The sequence below is a fragment of the Schistocerca nitens genome, chromosome 2, assembly GCF_023898315.1.
Source record: "Schistocerca nitens isolate TAMUIC-IGC-003100 chromosome 2, iqSchNite1.1, whole genome shotgun sequence".
Taxonomy (NCBI): Eukaryota; Metazoa; Arthropoda; class Insecta; order Orthoptera; family Acrididae; genus Schistocerca; species Schistocerca nitens.
In genome coordinates, this window is record NC_064615.1 from 262,010,875 (window position 1) to 262,033,377 (window position 22,503).

Genomic DNA, 22,503 nt, shown 5'->3' on the forward strand with positions numbered 1-22,503 from the left:
TTTGAGGAACAGAGTGGCAAGTTCGCATTGATGTGCTGGTGCTCCCAACTTGATAGATCCGAACCCAATCAAACATATCTGAGAAGTGACCTCACTGCTTCCATGCCATGACCAGTTGCTGTTGTCATCCATGCCAAAGGTGGAAATACCAGCTGTTAGGTAGAGGGTCATAATGTTCTGGCTGATCAGTGTACATTAAAAATTTCCATTACGAAAACTGATATATCGATTAATGCTAAGTCGCAGATAGGCACAACAAAAAGACTGTCACAAATACGTTTTCATCTGACAAGGCCTTTGTCAAAAATAGACGACTGACTGACTAAAACACACCCACACCCACGCACACAAACTCATGCAAACACAACCCACACACACATGACTGCAGTCTATGGCAGCTGAAGCCAGCTGAATGTGGCTTCAGCTGCCAGAGACTCCAGTCATCAGTCGTGTGTGGGAGTTGTGTGCGCGAGTGTGTGTGGCTATTTTCAATAAAGGCCCTGTTGGCTGAAAGCTTATTTGTGATTGTCTTTTTGTTGTGCGTATCTGCGACTCAGTATCTCTGCTACATGGTGAGTAGCAACTTTCCTTTTCATAATATTTTACATTCCATCCTGGATTTTCCATTGTTTGATACATCAATTAATTCGTATAAATGTTCTGATATATCATACCGGTCATTAAATGTATCAAAAATATTGATGTTTTATCTGATGGAGCATCAGTATTGATATCACTCAGACGCTATATTGCTGGTGTAGATAATTTTGCCATTTCTACCTGCTGAGTCCACCTCCAGCGCCACCCGCCCTGTGTAGAGGAAGCGCAGGACTTGTGTGAGGACACTCGGCTCCGTGCTCTTGACGTGCTGCTTGGCAGCGAGTGTAGGGCAGCGTGCCACCAGCAATGCCCTGTGGGCTGCCATCCGGGCGCCCCGCTTGCCCACCCTCAGCGTCACATCTGCTGCCTCTCCAGACTCCAGCAGCACTGCCATATCCTCTTCCAGGTGACCTCTGCTTGGCAGCGTATCTGGCGACGGCAACTGTTCCTTGCTGCGACAACCGTGCTAATGTAACAACTACAGATATGGTTGCCAGATAAGTCGAGTTAAAATAAAGAACACTACAACAAACTTGACAGAAAAAATTACATATTTGTTTTACTTCTTTTTTTTTTACTATTGAAACATTCTCTGTATGTGGTGTCCCACAACTTGCAGATATTGTATTGTACACCCTTAGGTGCAAAGAAACACCTTTAATGTTTGACTGGTAAATGTCATAATCTCAACACGAAAATTTTCAGTCATAATTACGAGGGTAAGTCAATTATTATCCGCAAAGTACTTATAAAATTTTATTGTAATCAAATAGGAAACTTACAAGAATATCATTTTTCGACATAGTCTCATTGCATTTCAACGCACTTGGTCTGTTGTCGTACAAGCTTCCTGATGCCCTCATAAAGGAATGCACCACTTCTTTCACTGCTTCATCCGAGGCAAATCGACGGCCTCTTAATGCCTGTTTGAGTGGACCAAACAAGTGATAGTCAGAAGGGGCAACATCAGGACAATATGGAGAATGATCCAGTACTTCGAATTTGAGCTTCTGGAGCATTTCAGCAATGTGGGCAGCAGTATGTGGACGGGCAGTGTCATGCAACAACACATCATCTTTTGACAGCAATCCTTGGCATTTGCTTTGAATTGCAGGCTTTAGCCTCGCAGTAAGCATCTCACTGTAACCTACACTGTTTGTTGTTGTGATCCTTTCCCCATAATGTTCCAGTACTGGACATTGTGCAACTCAAAAAATCATAATCATCAGTTTTCCTGCGGACAGTTGTATCATGAACTATTTCTTGCACGGCAAATTTGGATGTTTCCATTCCACACTCTGCCGTTTAATCTCTGGCTCATAATGATGGATCCATGTTTTGTCACCAGTTATGACCCTGTCTAAGAAGTTGTCCCTTTCGTTACCATAGCAAACCAAACGTTTTTTGCCGATGTCCAAGCGTGTTTGTTTATGCAACTGTGTGAGTTGTTTTGAGACCCATCTTGCACAAACTTTATGATACCCAAGCCTGTTGTGGATGATTTCGTAGGCAGAACCGTGACTAATTCGCAGATGATGTGCCACTTTGTCAATCGTCTGTCTACGAGAATCATTTCACATGAACGCTCAATGGTTTCTTCATTTGTGGCGGTAAACGGTTGTCCGGCTCCTTCATTGTGCGTAACACTTGTGCGACCATTTCAGAATTTTTCAGTCCATGGCAAAACACTGTTCCCGTACTGTACCAAAAGTTTTCGATGAATTTTGGCCACTGATATGCCTTCCGCCCACAAAAAACGAATCACTGAACGTTGCTCTTCTTTGGTGCAAATAGACAGCGGAGCAGCCATGATTAATAGCAAGGGAGCAATAACGGAACTAACCTAGCAGCATGAAAATTGCAAAGATATAACAACAAATAAACAAAGCATGCGTCATCAACATAAAATGACAGTACTACCAAAATAAACAAATATATAACTAAATTGCAGATAATAACTGACTTACCCTCGTGTCTGTGTAGACACAAGAGAGATTATCTTACATGTAAGGTATTTCATCTCACTATATACAACATTAAAAGTGGAAATGGAACATCAAAATCAATACATAATATTTAAACACTGTTATGAAGATCTACCATGTCTTAATACAATTGTAGAAGACATCCAACTACTGGATAATCGTACAGTACTGGAACAACACCGCTGTTAGATGTCTGAGCAATACATTTCCATGTATATCAACCTCAGTAAGAGAGATCCAAAGTGGTGACAGTAGGTTCAAACAATGTGTAAGTGTTACAGAGATGCTTCGGGAACTCAAATGGGAACCCCTGGAGGGAAGGCGACATGCTTTTCGATGAACACTATTGAAAAAATTTAGAGAACTGGCATTTGAAGCTGACTGTCGAATGATTCTACTGCCACCAACATACACTGCGTGTAAGGACCATGAAGATCAGATACGAGAAATTAGGGCTCATAAGGAGCTTATAGCAATCGTTTTTCCTTTGCTCTTTTGCAAGTGGAACAGGGAAGGAAATGATTAGTACTGGTACAGGGTACCCTCCACCACGAACCATATGGAGGGTTGCGGAGTATCTATGTAGATGTAGTGAAGTGTGATGCTATTCATTCCAAGGTAGAAAGAAAAAGTATAAAAGAGTCTACTGCTATGAGGGGTGGCACAAATCATTCCAATTTTTAGGGTGAGCTCTGCCGTCCAGTGTCAATGGCACTGCCCACAGAGACTGTATGAATTCTGCTGAAAACTATATGTTAATACCACTGCCCTTATAATTCCACACCACCTGAGGGACTGGTTCTTCAAACCTACCACCCAGCTCACAATCCTAAGATGACTTCCTGACATTTTATGCTTGGATCTTCCTGGCACTGTAATAACTGATGTCAGAAGCTACCAGTGACATCAGGCAATGTCATGAGTCAGCTTACGCCATCATTAGTGCAATGCAGTGAATGGAAACAAGTGTTTTGCTCTGGCAGTTCTCCCTTCAAATGTTTTGCTATGGTGGGTCAGTTGGTTTTTAACGATTCTGATTTTTGAGTGCAGTTTGTGACAGTAGGCTCAATGAACTGAGGTGTTCAGAGTAAACTGAGACAGTAGCATATACTGGTTTGCACCTAGTTAGTATGGACATTGCTCAGGTATCACCTGTAGCATGTTTCCAGCACAGAAGGTTGGTTGGGAGAAGGGACCAAACTACGAGATCATCGGTCCCTTGTTCCTAATAAAACAATGCCACAAGTGTGAGAATAAATTGGATGGAACATATAACACAAAATGGAAAAAAAAAAAGGAAAAGCCACAAGAACGAACGGAAGGCAACGAACACTAAAAGGAAGAAAAGAGGACAAGAAAACAACAGAGAGACGCTAGACACAGAAGAGAGTAAAACATGAAAGCAGATTACAGTGGCTGGCCAACCACGAGAATACAAAGGGAACTCTGCAACACACTAAAACCTCCACCCTAAAAGCACTAGGGTGGAGGGGACAGAGGGACAAAGGACATGCGCTAAAAACTCCATAGAAGTATAAAACCCACTCTCACGGATAAATGTAAAACTAAAGCTGCTGTGGAGGCATTGTCAACCAACACCAAAGGCAGGGTGCTGGGAAAGTCAAAAGTCTGCCGCAGAGCGGCTAAAAGTGGGCAATCAGCAAGAGGTGGATGACTGTCATTAGGGAGCCACACTGAGGTGGGTCCTCGCAATGGAGTAGGTATCCATGCGTTAGCCACATATGGCCAATGCGGAGCCGGCAGAGGACAACTGATTCCCTGCGAGAGGCCTGCATGGAAGACTTCCACACATTCATAGTCTCCTTAATGACACACAGTTTGTTGTGCGTGCTGTTATGCCATTCTGTCTCCAAAAGCCGGAAAATCTTGCAGTGTATGACAGGCCGCAGGTCAGCTTCGGAGATGCCTATCTCCAGAAGCGGTTTCCATGTCGCCTGTTTGGCCAGCCTGTCGGCAAGTTCGTTGCTGGGGATTCCGACATGTCCTGGGGTCCATACAAACACCACGGAATGCCAGGAACTATTCCAGGGCATAGATGGACTCCTGAATGGACGCTACCAGAGGATGGCGAGGGTAGCACTGATTGATAGCTTGTAGGCTGCTCAATGAGTCAGTACACAGGAGAAATGACTCGCCAGGGCATGAGCAGATGTACTCAAGAGCATAAGATATGGCCGCCAGCTCTGCAGTGAAAACACTGCAGCCAACTGGCAAGGAGTGCTGCTCAATATGTCCTCCATGAACATATGCAAAGCCTACATGACCATCAGCCATTGAGCCATCGGTGTAAACCACTTCAGAGCCCCGGAGCACGTCAAGAATCAAGACAAAGTGACAGCGGAGAGCAGCGGGGTTAACGGAGCCCTTAGGGCCATGCAAAAGGTACAGACGAAGCTGCGGCTGAGGTGTACACAACGGAGGCGTACGTGAATGGACCGCAAGTAGAGGTGGTAAAGGGAAGGACTCCAGTTCAGAGAGAAGGGACCGCACGCGAACCGCAATCGTTAGCCCCGATCTGGGCCACCGATGCGGGAGGTGGACTGCCGCGGTTGGGAAAAGGAGATGGTAATTCGGATGCTCAGGGGAACTATGAATGTCTGCTGCATAACTGGCGAGCAGTTGCACATGTCTGATCTGTAGTGGAGGGACACCCGCCTCCACCAGTATGCTGGACACCAGACTCGTCCTAAAAGCTCCTTCACTAATTGAACCCCACAGTGGTGCACAGGGTCAAGCAAATGCAATGCTGAAGGCACTGCCGAACCATAAACCACATTCCCATAGTCAATTCAGGATTGGACAAGGGCTCTGTTGAGCTGCAGCGGCATAGAGCGATCTGAACCCCAACTGGTGTCGCTCAGGCAACGGAGGGCATTGAGGTGCTGCCAGCACTTCTGCTTAAGCTGACGAAGATGAGGGAGCTAAGTCAATCGAGCATCGAAAACCAGTCCTAGGAATTGATATGTCTCCACTACAGTGAGTGGATTGTCATTAAGTTAAAGTGCAGGTTCCAGATGAACGGTACGGCGCCGACAGAAGTGCATGACACACTACTTTGCGGCTGAAAACTGGAAGCCATGGGCTAGAGCCCATGACTGCGCCTTGTGGATGGCTCCCTGGAGGCGCTGCTCAGCAACAACTGTACTGGAGCAACAGTATGAAATGCAGAAGTTGTCTGCATACAGAGAAGGTGAGACAGAGGGCCCAACAGCTGCTGCTAGACCGTTAATGGCCACTAAAAATAGAGAGACATTCAATACACAGAGCCCTACGGGACTCCATTCTCCTGGATATGAATGGAACTATGGGAGTCACCAACTTGGACATGGAAAGTATGGAGTGACTGGAAGTTTCAGATAAAAATCGGGAGTGGTCCCTGGAGATCCCACTCATACAATGTGGCAAGGATATGATGTCGCCAAGTCGTGTCGTATGCTTTACTTAAGTCAAAAAAGACAGCATCAGGTGATGCCGTCTGGAGAAGGGTGTTCGGATGGCAGACTCGATGGACACAAGATTATCAGAGGTAGAGCGACCATGGCGGAAGCCGCCCTGACATAGTGCCAGCAAGGCACGTGACTCCAGGACCCAACCCAACCGCCGACATACCATACATTCCAGCAGCTTACAAAGAAAGTTGGTGAGGCTGATGGGTCAATAGCTATCCACGTCAAGCGGGTTTTTACCGGGTTTGAGCACCGGAATGATTGTGCTCTAACGCCATTGTGATGATAAGATGCCACTGCACCAGATCTGGTTGAAAATGATGAGAAGATGTTGCTTGTAGTCAGATGAGAGATGTTTAATCATCTGGCTGTGGATGCAATCAGGCCCAGGAGCTGTGTCGGGGCAATGTGCAAGGGCACTGAGGAGCTCCAACTCTGTAAATGGGGCGTTATAGGATTCACTGCAGCATGTAGTGAATGAGAGGACGTTCCCTTCCAGCCGCCGTTTGAGTGTGCGAAAGGCCGGGGGGTAATTCTCCGACACAGAGGCTCGAGCAAAGTGCTCAGCAAAATACTCGGCAATTGCATTTGCATCGGTACATAACTCACCATTTATGGTAACACTGGGGACAGCTGTTGGGGCCTGGTACCCGAAAAGACGTTTGATCTTTGCCCAGACTTGGGAAGGTGATGTGTGGCACCCAATGGTGGAGACATATCTCTCCCAACACTCCTTCTTCTGTTGTTTGATAAGGTAGCAAACATGGGCATGGAGCTGTTTAAAGACTATCAGGTGCTCCAGGGAAGGGTGCCGCTTATGCCGCTGTAGAGCTCACCGACGCTCCTTAATTGCTTCAGCGACTTCCGGCGACCACCAAGGGACTGCCTTACACCTCGGGCACCCTAAAGAGCGAGGGATCACGTTTTCTGCAGCAGAAACTATTGTTCTGCCACAGAAACAATTGTGATAGTCACCTGGTCAACCATCACATCGATGTTACCATGTGGAGGAGACTCAAAGGTGACAGCAAAGGTGAAAGTTCCCCAGTCCGCCTTGTTCAAAGCCCCACTGGGGCAGTGACAGGAAGACGGGAAAGTGGTCACTACCACACAGGTCGTCATGTACTCTCCAGTGGATAGATGGGAGAAGTCCTGGGTTGCAAATCGATAAATCAATGGCTGAGTAACTACCATGAGCCACACTGAAATGTGTGGCGGCCCCAGTACTTAAGAGGAAAGGTCAAATTGCGACAGTAAAGTTTCGACATCTCTGTCTTGGCCAGTAAGCATGGTAGCACCCTACAAGGGGTTATGGGCATTACAACCTTCCAGAAGTAGGAAAGGTTTAGGGAGTTGATCAATCAGTGTAGCTAATACATTCAGGGGTACTGCACCATCTGGAGGAAGATATAAATTGCAGACAGTTATTTCCTGTGCCGTCCTTATTCTGACAGCCACAGCTTCAAGAGGGGTTTGAAGGGGCACATGTTCACTAAAGACTGAGTTTAGGACATAAACGCAAACTGCACCTGACACTCAATTACAGTCGCTATGGTTCCTGTAATATCCCTTATAGCCGAGGAGGGCAGAGGTCCGCACTGCTGGGAACCAGATTTCTTGGAGGGCAATGCAGATAGCAGGTATAAAGCTTAACAGTTGCCATAGCTCAGCCAGGCAGTGGAAAAAACCGCCGCAATTACACTGGAGGATGACATCGTGAGACTGGGAAGGCATGCAACATTCAATGAGGCAGTTTACGCCTCAAGAGTCACCTGCTGCCACTGATTTATTGCCTGAGCAGTGTATATCCATTGTGTCTGAGGGTCTGGCAAGATGGCAAGATCTAGGTAGCGGTGGTGTGGGTGCCACCGCAATTTCCTTGGTCTTAGGGGTTTTCTTTTTGTATTTTTCTCATTGCTCCTTGGGTTTCCTTGGCTGGGAGGACTTCACTGACTCAGTCTCCGGCACTGAGGATGAGTGTGAAACCCTACGACCAGCTTCTACTGGGCTCTTCAGCCACTGGTGGGTGTCGTCTTTCTCACTAGAAGAAACCTGGGAAGGGAGTGACCCGAAGGACCCCTTCCAAGCGAGAAATGCTGAAGAATACTAACGCTTCTCCAGCTTAGAAGTGGGGACGAATGTCCCCGATGGTTGCTCCTGAAGTAGGAGGTGCAGGAGCAACAGGGAGGGAAATGCCCCCCCCCCCCCCTTCATCAAGGGGGCAGGTGTAGTCTTCCGGCTCTGAGAGGTGACCTGAGTTGGCAGAGCTGATGGTGCCAGAACTGTTGTAACGGCTGCGGCAGCGGCGGCGGCACGCTGTCATATGCACGGGATGCAGGTGTTCAAATTTTCTCTTAGCCTCAGTGTGGGTTAGTTGGTCCAGGGTCTTGTACTCCAATGATTTTCCTTTCTTTCTGGAGAATCCTGCAGTCAGGCGAGCTAGGCGAATGGTGCTCTCCGCAGTTGACACAGATGGGAGGCAGGGCACATGGAGTATTGGGATGTGATGGGCGTCCACAATCTCGGCATGTGACACTGGAAGTACAGCAGGAAGACATGTGGCCGAACTTCCAGCACTTAAAGCACCGCATCAGGGGAGGAATATAGGGCTTTACATCACACTGGTAGACCATCACCTTGACCTTCTCGGGCAATGTATCACCCTCAAAGGCCAAGATGAAGGCACCAGTGGTTATCTGATTATCCTTTGGTCCCCGGTGGACACGCCGGACAAAATGTACACCTCGCCGCTCTAAATTGGCGTGCAGCTCATCGGCGGACTGCAAAAGAAGGTCTCTGCGAAATATGATATCCTGGACCATATTTAAGCTCTTATTGGGCATGATGGTTACAGAAACATCCCCCAGCTTGTCACAAGCGAGTAACTTCTGTGACTCGGCAGAGGATGCTGTTTTGATCAAGACTGACCCAGATATCATTCTAGACAAGCCCTCCACCTCCCTGAACTTTTCCTCTAAATGCTCAACAAAAAACTGAGGCTTCATCATCATGAAAGATTCCCCATCAGCTCTTGAACATACAAGGTACCGGGGCGAATAAGATTCGCTGCCATCCTTAGCCTGATGTTCCTCCCATGGTGTGGCCAGGGAGGGGAACGATTTGGGGTTGTACCGCTGTGCGTTGAATTGAGCTTGTGATCGCTTAGAGACTGCTGGTGTTTCACCACCAGCAAGAGATGATGGACTACACTTCATGGCGTGTCATCCGTCCTGATGCCACCCACTCCGACCAGGGCCCTCCCCACAGGCGCCACCCAGCCACAGCAAAGGCCTCCTGGCAGGATGGCCATTGCCGGGAGTCCAAATGCCCCATGGGGATGGGCATCTACCCCTTGGCATACATGGGGAATTAACGGCGCAGGCATCAGCAGAATGATCCCTGTGTTGTCAGGGGGCTACAACCAACAGGGTACATGGCGGCCCCACCACAACGGACTGGCTACCGTACTGGATATCAGGTGCAAAGAAGTCCATGGTCATCTTTGACGCAGAAATTGACATTGCATAGTGCATGGTGGATAATGCACCCAGGAAAGTGTCCTCGCCCAAGAGATGGAGAATTGGCAGGACTGCAATGCGACGACGAGAAAGTGGGCTATGCACGATGGACACGATGCACCTTGAAGGCGCCCTTCCCCAATTGGCTCACTCTTCAGAAAAATTTTGAAGAATGAATGTCAAACCCTACAGGGGACTATCACATAAAGACCGAAACATGTGAAACTCCTTTTAGTCGTCTTGTACAACAGGCAGGAATATGTCGGGCCTATTCTAACCCACGGATCAGCAGGGGAGCGGGGGGGGGGGGGGGGGTGACGGTTTGGACATTACACCAGGAAATGCACAGAGTGCCAACCACTAGGACATAAAATATTAAGCAGTGTCAAAGAACTGTTCCAGTATTACCCTGTGTTTATCCCATTGTGTTTGTTCTGTTGTGTTAGATCCAGGTTTCACAATGAGTAACTCAGAGGCACAGGTGGTTACCAGTCAGGAAAAGGTTCAGACTTTCCTGTATCCAGTAAATCCCGGCAGGTAATGTAGACCTGCATAGGTGGTTAGATACTTTAAAGGAGGACAGATTCTCTTCCATTTTCTTGGTATCTGTCCTAGATGCCAGTGTCGCTAGCCTAGCTGATTATTTTTCAGGCAAGGCAAGAAAGATAACCTGCTGACAGCCAAAGAGCTGGGTTGTTGGGCAGATGAACAACTGTTACAAATGGTTAAATTATCTTTAATACAGGATGCTAAAACACATTTTATATACCATGAGGACTTGAGGAATGCACAATTACTTGACGTATTGAGGAGAGACAGTACGACAGTATAGAAAACAGAACAGTTGTAGGTACCGCCGCAAACAGTTAAATGGTGTCTCACAGAAACAAGGCGAATCCATTCAAACTTTTGTGCATAGAATAAGAAAGCTCAATGTTAATACCTACAAGTAAATGGACAGTGCCGAGATGAATAGGGTCCTTCTGCAAGATGCGTTTTACAGGTATGCACCCGATGAGTCAAAGAATGTACGTGCGGAATTTCCAAGGACTTAGCTAGAGTCTTAGGCACAGCAATGGCTTTAGAAGAAATAGATGCAGATCTCAAGTCCATGAGGGAAAAATATTTCTTCTGCTGATGTCAGGAATTACTGTTGGGGATGTTTGGGCCACATATGACAAGACTGTCATTAGTCACAAAGTAGGAAGTGGTGGAATGTTAGTAATTGAGAACTGGACTTTTATAAAAAGTGTAAAAAACATAATAAGAAGGGACAAAATAGGAATAATGAACCATTAAATAGTAATGAGAGCCCCAGGGCCGCCGAATGGCATTCCCAGTCAATTTTAGCATGAATGAAACATGCAGATAAGTGGAATTGTGCTTCATCGACGTAGTATGTGCAAGGGAACACAAGTTTTTATTAGACACAGATGCACATATGTCTGTGGCAAGTTTGGACCTCATGTGTAAGAGGCAGTTAAACCCTGCACAGTTCAAATTGTGAGGAGCAGGGGATAATTAAGAGCATTCACTGAGTTCAGTGATATTATGTTTTCTTTTGAGCAAAACATTTCTGGGAGTATATGAAAATTTAGCTCCATGCAATCGATGGTCACTGTGTTATCCCAGCACTAAATTTTCAGTATAAGCATTATGCAACTGACCTTGCACAATGCATAATAGAACTCGGAGGTACATTGCTCCATCAGTGGGGAAATTTGTCAGTGACATGGAAGAGCAATATTTGTCTTCCTGGAAAGAACCAATTAAATGGGGTAAAAGAGCAGTAAGGACTAGTTCACACGATGAAGCAGAAGGTATAAGGAAACTGTTATGGATGAGTGTAGGAATGAATCTACCTATAAATATGTTCTATGCCACTGAGTGACTGGGTGAAAGCAGGTGTTTTGTATGGAGGAATATTGTACATGTACGGGAGACAGACAGTGAGTGTGCAGGGCCCTTTGGTATTGATAATGATGGGAACAGAGACATGGCTTCATCTAAAGGGTTGTTGGTCACTAATATAGTTGTTCTAGATGAAAATGATGTATAGACGACAAATTCAAACTCTAGCCATAAGCAAGCTGTCAGTGTGACTGCGTCATATAAGAAAAAGAAGCTTTTAAAATAAATGTAGAAAGTAGTGATGGAAGTACATTTGAGTTTGAGGACTTGATTAATTCTCACAGGTCTTTACTTGGGACCTTGGTGATACAACAGACAATCCCAACTGTGACTGAATCACCTGTGTACTGTAAGCCATATTGTGTGCCCCATCACCTACAGTTAGCAATGGAGGAGTTCATTAATTGGCAATTAAAGATGGTATTACTGAGGAAAGTGCCAGCTCACGGGGTGTACCTGTGTTGATTGTACTGAAAAAGAGCATGGTTGGAATGAAGAAATACTGATTTTGTTGTGACTAGAGATACCTCAATAGTTGTATGATATATCCATTCTATATCCATGCGTATCATTTCCAAATATAATGGAGACTCTAGACAATTTGGGGCAGTGTATGTAGTTTTCTACTATAGATCTATGGGGTGATTATCATCAGCTTGAGGCAGCACCAGAGGACCAGCTGAAAATGTCATTTACTGTTCCTTTGAGTGACTCCCAGTATTGGCATATGCTGTTTGGGTTGAAGAATACACCAGCCACAATTTAGCATTTGTTGGGTGGAGAGAACTGAAACCAAACCAGCTTATGGTACATCTGGACAATATAATTATTTTTGCAAAAGATCTGGAGGAGCACGTGTGATGGTTGAGGGAAGTGTTTAAGAAATTATGTGTAGCATACCAAATTCTTAGTGTAGAAAAGCATCACTTCACACTACAAGCAATATATTACTTAGGACATATAATTAACCAATTAACTTAACTTTTTTTTCAAGTTATGTTCTAAAAAATAATATTTTTCTATTAATGAAAAACATCCTACAATGAATGACAATACATACAGGCATATAAAGACAGCTTTTAATGCTCAAAATGATAAGTTACAAAAGTCTGGAAATCATCACTAATAAAATTCCAAGTATACTCATGTGCTGGACTTTGACTGAAATACCCTGAAACTTAAAGCCATATTTTTGTTTCTGTGTAACTATAAAGTCTAACTATGTATTTCAAAACAGTTCCCTGGAACATAAATCTAGATAGCTTTTAAAACTCAAAATAATGAGTTACAAAATTTTGAGGATCACCAATAACAATAACTTGAGTATACCTGTCCACTGGACTTTGACTAAAACATCCTGATCCTTGAAGTCATTTTTTAGCTTTGAAGACTAACTATGTATTTCATAACAGTTTCCTGCCAACATAAATCTTGGAGGAGCTGGTTGGAGTACATTGGATGTATTTATCTCGTACCACTGGTGAGCACTTGTCACTAAACTGATGAAATGTTGTCACTTTCAGTCTCTGATGAAGTAACATGACATTCTTCTTCACTTTCTGAGCTGCTAAATTCAATGTCAAACTCAGGATCATTACAGACATCTGTTTTTGAAAGCATTGCCTAAACAACAATACAGGAGAGAATCTAAAAAGCACACATTTTGTTGTCAAGTATCCCAAGGTGTACACAGTAAATACAATAATTAGTGGCAATCACAGTAAGGAAAATGCTACAGCCACGCTACAAATGTAGTAGCAGATGCTCTCTAGCGACTGAACTTTTAACTACAAGGTGCAGAACTTTGCTTCCGCCATTTGCTGATTGGTGGCAACAACAGTTAAGTAGCCATCGAAAGAAACAGATCGCAGATGTCAGGCAGTTAGCTTGGACCTCGGTCAACATAACCTCATTCAAACATTAATCGATTTGTGTCTGCATCATAAAGCTGTTCTTGATTGAAAATGTCAGTTGATGAGCCTAATTCTCGTCATTTGTGGGAGGTGTTACTGTTTTGTTTCAATATGAAGAAAACAGAGGCCAAGACTCAATGAATGCTCTCAAGTACGTATGGTAAGGATGCTATTAGTGAAAGAACATGTCATGAGTGGTTTCAACGCTTCAAGAATGGTGATTTTAATGTCATAGACTGGCATAGTGGTGGAAGAGAGAATGTTTTCGAAGATGCAGAATTGGAGACATTGCTGAGTGAAGACTCATGTCAAACTGAAGAAGAATTGGCACGATTAGTGGGAGTGACACAGCAAGCCATTTCAAAATGTCTCACAGCTATGGGCATGATTCAGAAATAAGGAACTTGGGTCACGTGTAAGATGAAACCAAGAGATGTTGAACAGCATTTGTGTGTTTGTGAACAGTTGCTTCAGAGTCAAAAACGGAAGGGATTTCTGCATCGCATTGTGACTGGTGACAAAAAATGGGTTCATTACGATAACCCAAAATGCAAAATATCATGGGGATATCCCGGCCACGCTTCCACGTCAACGGCCAAACCGAAAAATTCACGGCTCCAAGATCATGCTCTGCATTCGGTGGGACCAGCTCGGCGTCGTGTACTATGAGGTGTTAAAACCAAGTGAAACAATCACAGGTGCTCGTTATCAAAAGCAATTAATGCATTTGAGCAGAGCATTAAAAGACAAACGGCTGCAATACAGCGAGAGGCACGATAAAGTTATTTTGCAGCACAACAACGCTTGATCCCAAGTAGCAAAAGAGGTTAAAACATATTTGGAAATGTTAAAATGGGAAGTCCAACCCCACCCGCCATATTCTCCAAACATCGCTCCCTCTGACTATCACCTGTTTAAATCAATGACGCATGGCCTGGTTGACCAATACTTCCGATCTCATGAAGAAGTCACAAATTGGACCGATTTGTGGATCGCTTCAAAAGATGATCAATTTTTTCGATGTGGGATTTGTACACTGCCTGAAAGATGGGGGAAAGTAGTGGCCAGCGATGGAAAATACTTTGAATGATACATGTGTGACTAATTTATTTCATTAAATCCTCATATGTTGGGGAAAAAACGGCGAAAGTAAAGTTGTACACCTTGTATAAGCTGGTTTTTATTTTTTGAAGGTCTTTCTTTAAATTGCTTAAGTATACATGGGATTTTAAGTTTGTGTCAAAATAATAAAAATGAGATAACTCGGGATGTCAAGTTATGGGGTTAATCACGATGGGATACAAACAGATGTTAGATTGGTGATGGGTGTGTAAATTTTGCCAACACTTCAGACAGGAAAAGAGTTGCCATTGTTTCTAGGGCCAATAAATTACTGTAGGAAATTTTGTCCCCAGATCTGCATAAGTAGCATGCTCTCTCATGTACTTACTGAAAAAAAAAGTGTAAAATTCCAGTGGACATTGGAATGCCAGGATGCATTTACAAAGCTAAAATAATTGTTGACAACTAGTTCTGTAGCCCTATATTGCCATTTCCAAGCTATGAAAAGGAGTTCATATTATTGCATGACACTAGTAATTATGCACTGAAATGGTTATGGGATTGAAGGATATATCTAACAGACTGACATGTTGGGCACTGAAACTAAGTGAATTTGATTTCAAAATAGTCCATAAATCTGATAAAAATCACAGTAATGCACATGGCCTATGTATGAAGACCAGTGCATCACAGACATTAAGTCATATCACTGCACAGTGGTAAAGAGAGCAAGTTGCTGACAAGTACTGCAAATTACTTGCAATGCAGCCACAGTTCGCCACACACAACGATATATTATGCAAGATGACAAACCTTGGGCCACATGTTGTTTTTCCAATCACGATGCAGGAAGAAGTGCTAAAACAGGCACATGATTACACATTATTTTGTCATGGGGGCCACAGAAACATGGAGCAGTGCATAGCCAATCATTATTGGTGGTGTACACATAGACAAGATGTAAAGCAGTATAGTAAAAGTTGTGTGCCATGCACACATTGGGTTGAGTTGAGCAATCAGTGTATTCCACTACAAAGGTTACTGGAAGCCAATAAATCTTTTGAAATGAATGGGATGGACATTTTGAGACCTTTTGGCCAGACTGCCAGCAAGGAATCATTACATTCTAACCATAATAGATCAGTTTTTGCATTACTTGGGAATAGCAGCTACCCTGTATCAGCAAACTTGTATGGGAGCACAGGCAATGGCGAAAAATTGGGGTCAAAGTTGAATGTGGCACTGGAGTTATCTGATAGTGTATAACAGATCTACATGAAACCAATTTAACTGTTAATTGGTTTTACTGGTCACCCCTGATTCCGCTGTAACAGTTCTAGAGTCATTCAAAGAATGTGTATGATCGATAGTGCATAAATACCTAGATCATGGATTACTAGTTGGAAGTGGCTTTAACCTACTGAGTATAGACTGGGAGTCTATGGATTCACTGCACAGGATACAGACAGCCATTCATACAAAGTAATTTTGAACACATTCTCTGAAAACTGTCTTGAGCAACTATTTTGGCAGCCCACACACAATGGAAAAATCTTAGATTTTGTAGCTACAAATAGGCCGGACCTTAATGACAATGTCAGTATTGAAACGGGGTTAATGATCATGAAATCATTACAGCAACTATGGTTACAAAAGTTAATAAATTAATTGAGAAGGCTAGGAGAGTGTTTCTGATCGAAAGAGCAGATAAGCAGTTGTTAGTGCCACACTTAGATGGTGAACTGATATTATTTAGTTCCAGCAGATTAAGGATGGAAAAGACCCACCGTGGTTTAATAACGAGATTCAGGAAATGTTGAGGAAGCAGAGGCTGTTGCACTCTCAGTTTAAAAGAGTGCACGCAAATGACAATAACCAAAGGTTAGTAGAGATTCGTACATCTGCAAAAAGACCTATGCGTGAAGCATACAACTACTGCCACTGTCACACCTTAGCTACAGATTTGGTAGAGAACTCAAGAAAATTCTGGTCCTCTGTAAAATTGCTGAGTGGGCTAAGGCTTTCATTCAGTCACTTGTTGACCAGTCTAGTGTGGCAGTTGCAGATGCAAAACAAAAGCCAAAGTTTTAAATTTCGTGTTCAAGAAATTGTTCATATAGGAGAATTGTACAAATATACCATCATTTGACCATCGAAAAGACTCCGTATGACATAGTAATAAGCATCCCTGCCACAGAGAAATAAGTGAAGGAGTACAAAACAAAAAAAGTTACCAGGTCCAGATGAAATCCCAATTTGGTTTCTCAAAGAGTAATCTACGGCACTGACCCCTTACTTAGCTTGCACTTACTGTGAATCTCTAGCCCAGTGTAAGGGCCCAGGCGAATGAAAAAAGGTGCAGGTAACTCCTGTATACAAGAATGGCAAAAGAACGGACCTGCAAAATTACAGACCAATATCCCTAACAATGGTTTGCTGCAGAATCCTTTAACACATTCTCAGTATTTCTTGAGATCGAGAAGCTTATATCCATGAATCCGTATGGTTTTAGAAAACATTGCTCTTGCAAAACTCGGCTTGCCTTTTTCTCATGTGATATACTATGAACTACAGATGAAGGGCAACAGGCAGATTCCATATTTCTATATTTCTGGAAAGCAATTGACGTGGTGCTCCTTGCAGGCTATTACAGAAGGTATAAGCATGTGGAAAAGGTTCACAGATATGTAAGTGGCTCGTAGACTTCTTACATAATAGAACCCAGTATGTTGTCCCCAAAGGCAAGTGTTCATCAGAGACAAGGGTATTGTCAGGAGTGCCCCCGGGAAGTATGACAGTACAGAGTAGGCAGCAATCTGCAATTGTTTGCTGATGAAGCTGTGGTGTATGGTATGGTGTCGAAGTTGAGTGACTGTAAGAGGATACAAAATGACTTAGACAAAATTTCTAGTTGGTGTGATGACTGGCAGATAGTTCTAAAGATAGAAAAATGTAAGTTAATGTGGATGAGTAGGAAAAACAAATCCGTAATAATTGGATACAGCATTTGCAGTGTCCTGCTTGGTACAAGTCATGTAATTTATATATCTGGACATAACATTGCAAAGTGATATGAAGTGGAACGAGCATGTGACAGTTGAGGTAGGAAAGATGAATGGCAGACTTCAGTTTTGGGAGAGTTATAGGAAAATGTTGTTAGTCTGTAAAGGAGACCACAAATAGGATGCTAGTGCAACCTATTCTTCAGTACCGCTCCAGTGTTTGGGACCTATAACAGGTCAGATTACAGGAAGACATCAAAGCAGTTCAGAGGTAGGTTGCTTGATGTTTTGGGAACTCAAATGGGAATCACTGGAGGGGAGGAGATGTTCTTTTTGAGGAACACTATTGAGAAAATTTACATAACCGACATTTGAAGCTGACTGCAGAAAGATTCAGTTGCCTCCAATATATGTTGGGCATAAGGACCTTGAGGATAAGATACGAGAAATTAGGGCTCCTACATATGCATATAGGCAGTTGTTTTTCTCTCATTCTACACATATCAAAAAGTGTTTTGCCTCACCCCAGTTCCCAGAACTCCTGAAGAGAGACATTGACTGTGGATATTGTATCACAGACACAGTCCCTTTGACTGTTCAGAGATGTCACTAAACCCGCCCAAAGATATAAACAACCATGCACGAGCAGCACCTATTACATGGAGGGGGTCCGACAACCGATCATTTCCAGTCATTCCACCAGGAACGAGGTACATGGCTTGTGTTGTCTGTAGTTCAACCATGCCTAGACGGTCAAAACTGCACTTCGATCCCATCTGCATTGTTACTTTGTGCCAGGAAGGGCTCTCAACAAGGGAACTGTCCGCGCGTCTCGGAGTGAAACAAAGCGATCTTGTTCGGACATGGAGGAGATACAGAGAGACAGCAACTGTCGATGACATGCCTTGCTAAGGCCGCCCAAGGGCTACTACTGCAGTGGATGACTGCTACCTACAGATTATGGCTTGGAGGAACCCTGACAGCAGCAACACCATGTTGAATAATGCTTTTCATGCAGCCACAGGACGTCGAGTTACCATTCAAACTGTGCGCAATAGGCTGCATGATGCACAAGTTCACTCCCGACATCCATGGTAAGGCCCATCTTTCCAACCACGACACCATGCAACACGGTACAGATGACCCAACAACATGCCGAATGGACCGCTCAGGATTGGCGTCATGTTCTCTTCGCTGATGAATGTCGCATATGCCTTCAACCAGACAATCGTCAGAGACGTGTTTGGAGGCAACCCAGTCAGGCTGAGCACCTTAGTCACACTGTCCAGTGAGAGCAGCAAAGTGGAGGTTCCCTGCTGTTTTGGGGTGGCATTATGTGGGGCCGACATATGTCGCTGGTGGTCATGGAAGGCGCTGTAACGGCTGTATGATATGTGAATGCCATCCTCTGACCGATTGTGCAACCATATCGGCAGCATATTGGCGAGGCATTCGTCTTCATGGACAACAATTTGCAGCCCCCATCATGCACTTCTTGTGAATGACTTCCTTCAGGATAACGACTTCGCTTGACTAGAGCGGCCAGCACATTCTCCAGACATGAATCCTATCGAACATGTCTAGGACAGAGTGAAAAGGGTTGTTTACAGACAACGTGGCCCACCAATCACTCTGAGAGATCTACGCCAAATCTCCATTGCGTAGTGGGACAATCTGGACCAACAGAGCCTTGATGAACTTGTGGATAGTATGCCACAGTGAATACAGGCATCCATCACTTCAAGAGGATGTGCTACTGGGTATCAGAGGTACCGGTGTGTGCAGCAATCTGGACCACCACCTCTGAAGGTCTCGCTGTATGGTGGTGCAACATGGAACGTGTGGTTTTCATGAGCAATATAAAGGGCAGAAATGATGTTTATGTTGATCTCTATTCCAATTTTCTGTACAGGTTCCGGAACTATTGGAACTGAGGTGACGCAAAACTTTTTTTGAGGTGTATATTTGCGAGTGGGACAAGAAAGGAAATGACTCATAGTGGTGCGGGATACCCTTCGCCAAGTGCTGTAAGGTAGATTGCACAGTATCAATGTGGATGTAGATGCAGAATTGGTTACTAGACTTTGGTGTTCCAGAAACATTAATTACAGATCAGTGCACCAATTTTATGTCAGAATTTATGAAGTATTTACGCCATCTATTGTGTATTCAGAAGTTGAGGTGAAACCTGTCACATCTGCAGGCAAATGGTAGAACTGAGCATGTGCATCAAGTGATAGGAACAATGCTAAGACTCTGCTTGTATGGGTAACACAATGATTCGGATACTCTTACTGCCATCTGTTGCCACAGCTTACAATTCAAAAATCAATGAAAATACAGGCCTGACACCATACGAAGTTGTATGAAGCCACAAAATATGGTCGTCATCTGGGATAATCAAACCTACAGTGAGGAAAAATGATGAGAATTGTGAAATTTTGCAAAGATGTTGTGAGAGGTAGAGAAGTGGGTGCAGAATAGCAATATCAATGCCCTTCCTCAAATGTCAGGAGCAAATGGGGCATCACAATGCTAAACTACCGAACTCCCACATAGGTCAGTGCACAATGCTAACAAAGCCCTTATACACCAAATGGGAAACTGAAAAAAAATTGTGACCCAGTATAAAGCCCCACGTCAGGCAACTCAGATGACCTCATCAGTGAACGTTGAACTGCAGCTTCCGATGCGCACAACAGTTATATATGTTGCCTGTTTAAGTCCTTTTCATGGCACGCCAGGTTCATTACTACCACATTACCAGGCCCACTCCCAAAAAAGGAGGGAGGAACAAGTACAGCAGAGAAAGACATGTTGCAACTGCACATGCCACAAGCACATTGCCATACACGTTAAGACCACGGAAGTAATAGTGTATCAAGGTTTTTGGCATTTCATTAGGTGTATTTTTTGTATTGTGTAATTGAGTGTTGCACAAATCATGAATGAGTTTCTTGTGGTATTTAACTTGAGATATCAGTTTGCAGAGTATAAAGAATGGATTGATTTCATTTTTGAGATAGGTGGTTAATGATTTTTTTATTTTATTTTATTTTATTTTAGGGCATCAAGTGTGTAGTTTGCTTGAATTGATTTGTTGTGTTACTGTAGTATTTTAGATGTTGGCAATGGAGAATATAGCTATGGTTATTCACATAGCGTAAATTCCAGTACTCCTTTGTTTTGCTTTTAAACCTTTGTGAGATACCACAGTTGGGAGATCATTTTTTAGTACAGATCACTATTGCCAAAGTATAATGTATAATGGATTTTTGCACCATTGGTGTAAGTGGAATTTTCACAAAGGTAATGAATTATTGGTCTAAGTTAATATCTTCGTGGGATTAATGGGAATCATGGCTGACTGCTGAGTTATTATTCAATTTTTGGGAACAGTTATATTTTGTCGAGCATATTTTTTGCTTAGAATATTGGTTATTTGAAGTGAGCTAGGAATTTGTTCTGTTTTGTTTCATAGTGTATATATCAGATGATGATGGCTTTGTTGTATACAGTGTGAGTAAAGTATAACAATGAGTATATCCTGGTGGAATGATCATGGTGACAGCTGTAGCAGCAGCACTTTATTTGTGGGAACAGCAAATGTAGGGGAAAGATGATTATTTATGAAGTTCATATTGTGCATTTGAGCATTAGCACACTTTTTGTAACAACAAATTGGTTGTACCTGTATTTACTCTTGTAGGCCTAATATCTGATTTAACTTTGTGCTCTTATCTTCAACTTTTATTTGAAACTCCTTTTTCTGTTAAATGGTTGTTATGTTATCTAACTGACATTGTATCTATTACTGTATTTATAGTATGTCTTACTTAATCTATGTACAATTTGGCATTGAATTGCCCTTGTATTTATTGTAAGTTTAAATTGAAACCTGTACAATTTGACACGTTCCATATCCTTGTGATTGACTCACTAACTGGATCTAAGGAACATGAAATAAATAAAGTTCATAGAGAAATTAATAAAATGGAGGGAAAGCTCATTGTCATTTATTGTGTGGAGATTTAGAAAGAGCGTAACATAACCTATCTTTGGTGTGCCACTCAAATGTTGAACGATTTTTGCGTAATGCACATCCACGATGATCCAAACTGCTACAGCAACATGTGAAACAGAACTTTTCTTAGAGGGACGGAGTCAAAGGGTGCCTGTGGGGCATCCTTGAACTGCATCCTAAATTCCAGATGGCAGCTGACAGTGGGTGTACTTAGTAGCCAATCCAGTGGTAGTTATCACGAACTGTCAGGAGCAAGGGCGATCTAAGAACGCAGAACAGTTTGAGCTGCAGGGTAGCAGTATAATAATAAATGGTATGATGTGTGACATTTCACAGCCAACTTTTCACCTCTCAGAAACTGTAACAGGGGGAATAATTCTTCACAAGACATACTTGTTACTGTACTTGTCTGACGAACCCTCAGAAATATTACCTAATAAGAACCTGACCTTTTTAAAAACTACCTTGGATCCCAACCTACTCACTTCTGTAGAAGACCTTGTGGCAGTAACGAATGGGTGAACTATTACAGAGGTCACACTTCAATGGTTACCACAAAATCACAGTTTATACCAACAAAAACTCATGGTAATAGGAGTTTTATCTTTGAGTACCATATTGATTCTGGTTCTTCCTTGTGTAGCCTATGTCTATTTACAGTGGAAAACCACCCACCCTCCTACACTCTCTAATCACTACACACCAACCAAGTTTTTACATAAGGAAGCACAGCAGAGCTCAAAGTATTTCATTTTTGTGTTTTGTCAAGGAGGTTGTTTTTGGTGTTTTGTGTAGTCCGAGAGCCACTAGGACTTACATTTTATTGGGTCTTAGAAATATTTCAAAGTGCAGCAGTTCGAGACTTACAAATATTTTGGAATTCTGAGTGCTAGTCCACATAGACTAATAGTCAAGCTAATGACCATTTCAACTGAAATGTGTTACCGTAGAAAGACTTGTATGCAGGTGTTGGAGAGAGAAAAAAAAAAAAAAAAAAAAAAAACCGGGTGGGCGACACTCC

The 22,503-nt window shown here is 43.3% G+C and overlaps 1 protein-coding gene across 10 annotated transcripts in view; it reads right to left on the reverse strand.

Annotated features, from left to right (window-relative positions):
- Positions 1–22,503, reverse strand: part of LOC126235997 (poly [ADP-ribose] polymerase tankyrase-2-like) — a 271,495-nt gene that overhangs the window by 52,679 nt on the left and 196,313 nt on the right. For all 10 annotated transcript variants that reach the window (XM_049945004.1, XM_049944998.1, XM_049945002.1 and 7 more), the window contains one exon: positions 781–1,052. In XM_049945004.1, coding sequence (XP_049800961.1) covers positions 781–1,052 — 272 coding nt within the window. The remainder of the gene's footprint in view (positions 1–780; positions 1,053–22,503) is intronic.